Source organism: Limulus polyphemus, unplaced genomic scaffold (genome assembly GCF_000517525.1).
Source record: "Limulus polyphemus unplaced genomic scaffold, Limulus_polyphemus-2.1.2 Scaffold138, whole genome shotgun sequence".
NCBI classification, from domain to species: Eukaryota; Metazoa; Arthropoda; class Merostomata; order Xiphosura; family Limulidae; genus Limulus; species Limulus polyphemus.
Genome location: NW_013665748.1, coordinates 936,018 through 947,320, shown reverse-complemented (window position 1 = coordinate 947,320; position 11,303 = coordinate 936,018). Strand labels below are relative to the sequence as shown.

Here is an 11,303-nt window from a genome sequence, read left to right as displayed (position 1 = left end):
CTTGTTTTATGCTTCAAAGATGGCGCTATATAAGAAAAAAATCCTGCACATGCGCAGTAGCGGTGAACGATGAAGAAAGAAGTTGCGTGAAATGGATTGTACTAGTGTAAATACAACAGAGATGGTAGTGGGTAATGACGATATAGGTTGGGCCCTGAACACTTTGCTTCATGCCTAAATCTGAATGATAGCATTTATTGTTCTAGAAGAGTTGGTCATTTATTCATTTTATAGAACTTGCAAGGAAAGTCGAAGTCATGAAATAGAAAAATTCAGTTCATTAATTTATGATAACGGACACACGGACTGAAATTTCCTGTCAATTCCTGCTAGAAGTGATACCATTCCGGAGACAACTTGACACTACCACATATGAAGCTGTTTATGGAAAACCTGTCCATAACCTCGTCAATGCTGGCATTTTTGATGGTCATTGTTCTTCTCATCTCGATATGTGAGGCGTTTACAACAATCACCAGCACACAGGGGGGTAAGTTTTGATAATTTTTTAAAAATAGAAAACTAGATTTTAATATTTATTTAAAGCAACAATCATGCATCGTTGTTGAGAAAATAATAATAAAGTGAGGGATATTTATATTTTATGCAAATAGTTGAATTCCGGTCAGCATCAAAGTTTGTATAAGATCAAATATTCCCACTTACACTTTTGTATTATTATAGTTATGTAGCCAATATCTAAAAGCTATACAATTGAAGTGTGCAGTATAATAATTTGACTAAACGTTAACATTTGGCAGAGAAATAAAAACAAATACAATAAGACCTCTGAAAGCACATGTTTAAAATTAAAATAAATTATGTTTTTTATCTAAGTGGTACTCTTATTTTGGAACGAGTTTTTTATACTTTATACTTGAGTTTACATATTTATGTCCAGAAGTTGTTGAACAATCACCAGAAACGCTGATAATGATGAATAGCTCTCGTGTTTTGTAAGTGCGTTTCAGTAAGTTAAACAGTATAATACATGACATGCATGTACAGAGGGCGTCACCTACCTTGATTATATGACACTTTAATTTTGATTGTATCAATTCGTTCTGGAATGAAAACGTTTGAAAGAATTCTCATTAAATATTCACGAGACTAAAGGTTATTTTTAAAATGTGCGACACCTAATGATATAAATATTAAATATTTTGTGACTTTTTTTTGCCTGATATACTAGTGTGCAGATTCGTTAATGGATGAGTCCACTGAAATTCCACTGAACTTTCGGACTTAATTATATGTCACGAAGCACGTAACAAAACCGTCATCTTGTGTTTCTACATTCCTAAAGTATTGCTGGCATCAGCTTGTAAAAAATGTTTGACCAGATGCGAGATAAAACAGTTAATCATACTCCATAGAAACCTTCAAGTTTTCAATAAACAGAATCCCAAGCTTTCTTCAAAAACAAATTTTATTGATTTAATGCGTGTGGCGATACAAAAGGAGAAGAAACAAAAATGACATTTTATTGCGCAAAGAAAACAAAAATGCACCGTAAACGAGATTAGATAAAAGAAACGAAACTGAACTGAACTAAATACTGAAATTGCTGAAGGAAAGAACAGCACTTGGAGTGTCTTGGTCAGCTCGAGACAAAGAAACAGACAGCTGATTTCTAGCTGGCGTTCCAGAGGAACTCAAAAGTTGGAGAAATCCCAACTTAGTAACCAATCGCAATTGTATACAGACATCTCTTCCATCCCATATGAAAAGCAGAAAGGTATAGCTTGCCATGGTCAGTTACGGCCACTATTGCCTAGGTTATCACTGAGATAGTAGATACAGTCTAAACTGATGCCATTTATAGAGGCTTCACCCCTACGACTGTGTTTGTACATGGTCATAATTGACACCCTTGTTTCTATCTAATGTGCACGAAACTTCAAATATTTTGTGTTTAAAACTTAACTAAAATTTATAGCATGATAAAGTTAATGGAACACACACCGAGCTATATCAAGCAAATACATATAAAACTTAACTAAAATTTATAGAATGATAAGGTTAATGGAAAACACACCGAGCTGTATCAAGCGAATACATACAAAACTTAACTAAAATATATAGAATGATAAAGTTAATGGAACACACACCGAGCTGTATCAAGCGAATACATACAAAACTTAACTAAAATTTACAGAATGATAAAGTTAATGGAACACACACCGAGCTGTATCAAGCGAATACATACAAAACTTAACTAAAATATATAGAATGATAAAGTTAATGGAACACACACCGAGCTATATCAAGCAAACACATACAAAACTTAACTAAAATTTATAGAATGATAAAGTTAATGGAACACACACCGAGCTATATCAAGCAAACACATATTGCTATTCTTATTTTTGTGTGATATATTGAAGAATTGAGTGTAATTTATAATGAGTTCATTTTGGTATAATTATGACCACTTAAATAGCGTGGTGTTAGATGTTACTCTATGGTTGATCTATAGCCAAAACAGCAATCATGTTTAATGGCAAAGTATAGTAACGAAATACTGTTTTCTCATTAATATTTAAAATAGGTTTTAGGCGGTGAGTAATGATACGTTTTGGGTAGTCACGAGCTTCATCCTCTCGCATTAGTTAGAGATGAACCCGTTTCGAATTACTAACGTGGATCTTCATCGGAGATATGATGAAGATCTGGTTTGCAGTTCGTAGCGTCGTCTCCAACCTATCGCAGGAGGAATATACTCATTACGTTATCAGTAATGAATGTTTGTTTTTTATTTTTCAGTTTTAATCTATATTAGGCTCGTCTATTAACTGTTCAACGTTTTAAAATAGTTTTACAGGTAGTTTAAGTTCAATCCATAAGCTAATTTTTGTATTTCATGGCATAAGGGATAAAATCGCAATGATAGAGCCTTAATCTGATTTCGTATCCTTCACACTCACTTCAGCAAAATATTGACCACGTTTGTACAGTTAATTCATTATTAGGACAGTTGTGTTACCAAAAATAATTTCAGAAATATAAATTATAAACGAAGACTGAAACAAACGTGTTTGAATGTTTATAATTATTAAGCATTTATACAGAAAAGTATATTTTTTAACTTTTTTATAGTTAAAATTTGTATACACCCTTGTTTGTTTGTTGATAAGCACAAAGCTACACAATGGGCTAACTGTGCTCTGCTCAATTTTTAGCGTTATAAGCCCTCAGGTATGCCGCTGAGCCACCGGGGGCTGGGGGTAGGTGAGAGTTATACACTTGTTAACTCTTAAATTGCTGAGGAAGATATAGAACTAACTGCTCGGAAAGATCATAATTCAGTTTTACTTCGGATTTTACTGATAGAAAAAAAGCGCCACCTTGCAGTTCTCAACTATACATTGTTTTATGATACGTTTATTTTTAACATGATTTGTTTATACTAATTATATTCCAGAGAAGTTACGGAGGTATGAGTTTCGAGTTATGTAACCCAATAATAATGTACGAAATACATATTGTTGGACTAATTTTTAGTGTTACGTCATATCGCTCCAACGTGTTCGGATTAACATACTTAATAATGACTTTGTTATCAAAGAAAATTGTGCTGTTTTTATGTGTGTTTGTGGATAATCTTGTGTGGTCAGCAAATAAACGTGGAAATACTTAGTACACAGCAGTAAAAAATACAAGAATTACAGAAAATGTTTGTCTTACTGCATTAAAATACGTACAAGATATATTTTATATTTATTTTCCAACTATACGGATATCGCATGTAATGCTAAAATATAGCCAGTATTTTGAAGTTTTTGTACTTGATGGCTTAAAAGCAATGTAACACTTTTGTATTTCTATTCAAGGTGCTGTTAAATTACACAGGCCTGCGAACTTAAACGTCGTAAAAGTTGTTTTGGTTTTAATAAAGGGTTTTCCATAATTCAGCTACCCAGATTTCGAAACAATATTCATTTTTTTTCTATCACCTAAGGATTTTTTTTTACAAATCGGGAAGAAAAAACAAAAACTCTCACTTAGATGAGATTTACCACAAATATAACAGAATATGTATGGGTCACTTACACAACCTCTTGTTACCATAGCGATGAATAAATAATATTCAAAAGAAAAAACATTGTCAAAATACACGCACAAACAAATACTATCCAGAATCGACACGTCATTCGGCCTATTAATCGTTTATACACTAGCGGTGTGTTTCTCGTTTAGAACGATCGATAAGACTCTCACGTCGCGATTGGTCTAGAGAAATCTATAGCCAGTGGTTGTCAACATTTTAGCATAACAAAATGTGACCCGATTTCAATGAAAATGATTCACTTATTTAAACGTACATATGACGTTTTGTGGAGAATCTGTACCTGATGGAGAAAAGTGGATATCATTTTCAGATTCAGCGTACAGGAATTACTGGAGAACATGTAAAAATATCAAGATAATAAAAACCATCATAGGCCTGTGTTATCAATATAACGTTAAAGAAGCTGGTGAAACGTAAACAGTCTTCAGTGCTGTTCATCTAAACAGTTTAACTACTTAAGTGTTCCATTAACTTTTGACTTCCATTTATCAATTAGGTCACAAAGGCATGGTTTAGGTTTCGATTTTCTCTTGGTTCGTTCTTTTTTTTGTCTATTCTTGTCTATTTCTTACCCTATGAAACATAAAAAGGATAGTTAAATTGTGTGTTAAGTAAAAAAGTAAGTTTTCTGCCTACGTTTTTAATAATATTTAAAACAATTTTTACTGTTTTAGATAGCGTCTGAACCGAGAAGTTTGTATAGGGGAATTTTAACCTTTTTTTTTCACTGATCTATATTTATTACTGTTTTAGATAGCGTCTGAACCGAGAAGTTCGTGTAGGGGAATTTTAACCCTTTTTTTCACTCATCTATATTTATTACTGTTTTAGATAGCGTCTGAACCGAGAAGTTTGTATAGGGGAATTTTAACCCTTTTTTCACTCATCTATATTTATTACTGTTTTAGATAGCGTCTGAACCGAGAAGCTTGTAGAGGGGAATTTTAACCCTTTTTTTCCTCATTTATATTTTCTGTCTTCGTCAATATAAGTATGGATAAGGGAACACTTTTAACATTTACCAATGATTTTAAAACACTTTTTTGACATTTGTCAACTCCTTTTCCATCTGTAACGCATATCCTGACTTTTTAAAACGGGAAAACATTTTTGACGTTTCCTGGCTTATTTAGCTTGCAATAAATCCCGACATGTTGATAGTTACAAGTGAACTTCACTAATTCTTGCTATTTAAAAGATAAAGTGTCATAGTATTCTCAGTGTAACTTTATACACGCTGCACATGATTTCAGCTGGTTCTATTTGACACCGTTTATGCACATTATGTCGTATAAACTCATGAATGATTAACAGGTGAATCAATACTCATTCACCATTCAAAGATTCCAGACACAGGATGGATAGCAACAAGTCAAAATCTGCATTTAACATAAGTTCTATACGACGGTAGGCAACGTTGGAATTATAGACCAATAAATTGTATTTGTTTCACATCTTACACTAGAAACCACTTACAATGATATTTCTACAATATATTGAACTTACACTAGAAACCACTTACAATGATATTTCTACAATATATTGAACTTACACTAGAAACCACTTACAATGATATTTCTACAATATATTGAACTTACACTAGAAACCACTTACAATGATATTTCTACAATATATTGAACTTACACCAGAAACCACTTACAGTGATATTTCTACAATATATTGAATTTACACTAGAAACCACTTACAGTGATATTTCTACAATATATTGAATTTACACTAGAAACCACTTACAGTGATATTTCTACAATATATTGAATTTACACTAGAAACCACTTACAGTGATATTTATACAATATATTGAATTTTCTTGTTTGAGTAATTTGTGCATTATGAAATTCCAACAGCTGAAAGTTGTTCAAAATACCTTGTACATGTATTTATTTTATAAAGTTTCTTAAAGTCCCTTTAAACTACAACGCTAGAAACCGGGTTTCGATACCCGTGGGGGGGGAAGAGCACAGATAGCCCTTTGTGTAGCTTTGCGCTTAACTACAAACAAACAAACCTTTTAAACTTCAGATGTATTAGTTTTTAGAAATTCCTAGATCAGAACTAGCTAGATACATTTTAATATTTAACTGTCAGTTCTCTCATGACATGGTCCGGCATGGCCAGGTGGTCAGGGCGATCGACTCGCAATCTGCGGGTTGCGGGTTCGAATCCCTATCACACCAAACATGCTTTCAGCCGTGTGGGCGTTATAATGTGACGGTCAATTCCACTATTCGTTGGTAAAAGAGTAGCCCAAGAGTTGGCGGTGGGTGGTGATGACTAGCTGCCTTCCCTCTAGTCTTACACAAAATCGTGCTCTGCACTTTGGGGCCGTGAATCATTATTGAAGCGCCTGTAAAATTCCACTATTCGATTAATGTAACTCAAGAGTTGGTGGTGAGTGATGTTGAATAGCTGCCTTCCTTTTAATGTATCAGTTTAAAATTAGGGACAACTAGCACAAATGGCCCTCGTGTAGGTTTGCCCGAAGATCCAAAACAAGCAAACTCGTGTTACAAAGATGTATATGATTATAAACGTTAGGAAACGGATACCCGTACATAATATACTCATGTTTAATGTTATTTTAATACATAAGAGTACTATTTCATTCATTAACAAATTTTACGATATACTACAAGACCTGTGGATCAAAATATAAAAATTCAATGAAAAATGTACCATGTTGGCTACGGTATTTCTCTTTGATATACTGGTTATCAAATGGTTAAACCGTTTCGGGAGGTATTGTGTATTCCCTGTTCACCAGCAAGCACGAACGTTTCATTACTGTGTAATTTAACTAATTGTTTTGTTTCGTTGTGAAAGCGCATAAAGTTGTTTTTTTGCGTCTTAAATTGCACACTATATCTATCAGAGATTACAATACCACATATGACATTTGCATTTTTATACTCATTGTTTGGACAAACTGTCTTTAGACAGGGCCACATACATCCACCTCATAAACTGCTTGGGCATTATTTAAACCTCTTATTTATACATAACTTAAGGCTGATATCACCACAGCTAGTTGTACTTGCATTAGAAATATATTGTGAAAAGCAGGGTCAAACTTTAAACATGATTCTGGATTTATGGTATTTTCAGAGTGAAAAGAATTTGTATTTACAAATTCAGAAATTATCACTTCTGAATGTCTTAAAACTCCTGTTGGGGCCCACGTCGCGCGGATATTGATATTCTATGCATGCGGCAATGTATTTTCGTTAGTCTAAAGGAATTTGGGTTTTCTTTGTAACAGAGGTTCAAAGTTTCCCTTCTGGCACACAAGTAAACAGTTCTGTTAACACAATTTCCGGACACTGTATGTATTCTTCAATTTCCGTAACTGCTGATTTTGCGTGCACGGATTGAAGGGTAATGTTTTTATTTTTATCGTATACGTGTTCTCTTGAGCGGGTGACCAGAAATTGTGAAATATTAGTGATGAACACGAGGTCTCATCCTGAAGAACCAACCCTCTTCTCTTGTATACTCTTTCCAATGTGTGTTAGTGTTTACTGGATTTTATTACGACGTTTAACTACGAACTCATCTCAACCAAGCTGGTTGTTATTATTTACACTCTGTCATCACTTCTGTTTTCTGAACTTTTTTAAATTTGTTTTTGAAATTGAATTTTATTATATTTTATACATTGATTTATTATTCTGTCTTTGAAATTGGATTTTATTATATTCTATACATTAATTTATTATTCTGTCTTTGAAATAGTATTTTATTATATTTTATACATTGATTTCTTATTTTATTTTGAAATAGTATTTTATTATATTTTATATATTGATTTCTTATCAAAATTAACCTATCTTGGTAACAAAGTAATTCGTATATAGTAAGTTAAACAGGTGAGCAATTACTTAAGTGTTTTTAGGTTAAAGTAATGCATCACATCGGACTCCAAATTAGCTTTCTCACAATTCTCTTAGTCCATTACATCCTTTAAGAAAGAAGTATACGGATTTCTAAAGGGACTAAATAAAAGAATTGTGAGAAATAATATTCTAACATCATGTTTTTCACATCTTATTAAACTTAAAAGCTTTGTCAGCTTATACATATAACAATTTGACGACTAATATTAAATGCTAGTTATGTAGCTTTTTTACCTTTGTGGCACATGTCGGAATACTTTAAAAAAATCTCCGCAATACATAAAAGAAATCAATTTGTTCAAAATCTTTTTGTACACTTGAAGTTATTCGTTTTCACAAAAATATTACGTAAACATTATGAATCGTCGGAGGGAGCTATAATCGCTTCCATCCCTATTAATCGCATACGAAAACTTGACAGGCGTATTTGTAAAAGGAAGATTAATATTTATACCCTGTTGGCTTGCAAAGCTGTAAGTGCATTGACAGTTCACGCTATGTGAATTTTCATTGTAATGACACCAACTGACAGACAAAATAACGACTCCGATTTCCTGCGTTGAATATCATCTATGTCGATCGTTAAATGCCAAACGGATTACATAACGAAGAACGTATCACATATGTAATTTGTGTGTCTAATAATTTTAGGCTAATGGGACAAAAGTTCGGAAAGAAACATTAAAATGTGCTCGAATCATAAAAAGGCTTTTTTTTTATTAGTCTTAAGATAATAAAATAAACAATATGTGAACGTTACAGACCGCTGGATTGACAAAATATTCAGCGAATTCTACATATTCATGCATTTGAAATCTACCTATGCTGTCAAACGATCCATTACTGTGAATGAATTCTACGAAAAAATAAAACGTTAAAGTAGTATCACCAAAAAAAGAAAAGACATTTTTCTGTCTACTTCATCTTAATCTGCTCAATGTGTACCTCTGATTGCTACGCATCTAACCATAGTCAGTTATTTAAATCGAAGAAGCAACACTAATAGACATGTGTTTTACCTATGTTGCTCTGTTCCTGAGATAAAGCTCTGATTTTTTACGGTCCTCAAATTTTCAAATATTATTCAAAGAAGACAAATATTCTAGATTACCCACATATAACACAGAAGTGATCAAATTCATTTTGATTTTTGTGTAATCAATAAATAAATTTTATTGAATCTGGCGACTTTATTGGCTTCAATGAGGTAGGCCTTAAACTGGTGATAAGCTCTGAATTAAATTTTGATTTCTTTTTTCAATTGTAAGAATTGTAGCAAGAGCTAACATGCTTGAGAGTAAATCTTACAGAATGTATATAAACTATGTATATAAAATATCTCTTAATGATTTGTGATGAAGTAATATTACCTCTGGTCGAATTAAAACTGTAAATCATCGAATACAGATAGAAATTAAAGTATCTGTAAGGTTTATTGCGGTCGGGTACGACAATTAAGCTGCACGTATGCATTTTAAACAGATCAATCGTTTCCAAGAATCTTTGACACCACCGTGCTGAATGGCGGAATATTTCCAAAAAAAAACAAAAACTTTTAATGTCATCATTAAGAAAACAAACTGAGTTGTTTGGGATAAATGGAGAACAGAACTCGTTTGATTATGTTAACTGAATTATTGTGAAGATGTACCAGTGAGTAGAACAAGTGTTCCAGGATGTAGTTATCTGAAGAGTAAATATTTTAGCAATCAGAGGTTATCAATGTTGATTGGTGTGTCGTGAAGTGATACCAGTGTTTATGTGACGCTGATGTCAGACGTGTTATATAAAGCAGTTACGATATGTAATACTGAACCTTAGATGGAAGAAAACTAGAATTCTCTCGACGAAATGTAGAACGCATTGATTCAGAAAATACACCTAGGTGTTTCTATTAATACAATAACTGAATTGCTATCTTGAACTATGCTATGACCACAGTTTCTAAAATAATAAAACATTCCATATAAACTTGGAGAAACTCATATCCTCAGCCATTAGGAAACTCGTTGACGTTTTAATTTCCGACTTCTTTTAACTTTTTGTGTAAAACACAAACTATTAGTTGTATTGGTGACGCCACTATTACTAATTTGTAGAGCTGCCTGTGTTCTTTTGAATAATTTACTTGAAACTGCGTGAAACAAAACTACTATAACCAGCTGGAATATAGACTGTAGGTAAATGATATCATCCTGTTCTGGAACTGAGAACATGCTGGTCAACCTATCTAGAACGAGAAGTAAGACATCAGACAGTTTAGCGCAGCATCAACCAACCCAATAGTTCTAATGACAGAACGATCGTTGAAGATCGAACTGGTGTATTTAAGTGTTTTACACTCACAAAAAAGAAACCTATCATTCTATAGGTATTTGAAGAACTTGTTGCATTTCGCCATAATTTACTTCTTCGTATTGTTAGCCGACAGTGGGCAGCTTGTACATAATTGAATAATTAGAGTTGTTTAAACATTTGTTTAACAACAAATTAAAGCTTGGAATGGTCTATTCTTTCATTGGGGGTGTGTCTATGAGCCAGATTAGTTTCGGAGAATTCCACTCTTCATCAGTGACCCTGGACACTACCACAAATGAAATATTAACAACAGCAACATATGCGTTATTTCATTCCGATCCCGGGGAGACCGGCGGGCTGGCAGAGGGTTACGCCCTCTCGTCAGCCAAGGGACGAAAAAAGAAAAATGTATAAAATGAATAATAGATGGGTAAGCTTGCAAGTCAGCACAGGAGGCGGAAAATGCGGAAAACGCGATATTTGCAGATGGAGGAGACAATCCGGAGAAATATGGGTGAACACTAACCAGTCTCTATTATATAATGGAGATTGTGTGGGAACTGGCAACAGCTATATCGAGTATTATGAATCAGGATAGATATATGGGGGAAGAGGGGGCATCGGCATCTCGACGTGGTCGGGATAGTAAGCTGGGAGGGACATGGCATAGAGGTTCAGTAGGTGATCAGCTGGTGCAAAAATGCTTCTCGGAGTGGGTACAGTGGTGGCGAGAACATCTGAGAAGATGAGATTGTGGTGACGAAAACATTTATTAACACAGCGAGTGCAAAGCTGTTGAAGGTGTAATAGAATGTGAGGAAAGTTGATACGGCGATAAAGGTCGGAAGTTGGTCTAGGGAGTTTGACACCAAAGGCGAGCCGGGAGTATGGCGCTCCAAATCCTGGAGACGAGAGTAGAAGCTCAGGGAAGCAGATATCCAGGCTGTATGTCCATAGGATAAGCAGGGTCTGATAAATGTATTGTATGTGTATAGCAGAAGAGGAGGGTTCAGGCCCCAGAA

At 33.9% G+C, this 11,303-nt stretch overlaps 1 protein-coding gene across 1 annotated transcript in view; it reads left to right on the top strand.

Moving 5' to 3' along the window:
- Positions 1-141: 141 nt before the first annotated feature.
- Positions 142-11,303, top strand: part of LOC106474323 (tyrosine-protein kinase transmembrane receptor Ror2-like) — a 70,288-nt gene continuing 59,126 nt past the window's right edge. Inside the window, exon 1 of the mRNA XM_022379695.1 lies at positions 142-490. Within this exon, the coding sequence (XP_022235403.1) occupies positions 373-490 (118 nt within the window). The 5' untranslated portion in view covers positions 142-372. The remainder of the gene's footprint in view (positions 491-11,303) is intronic.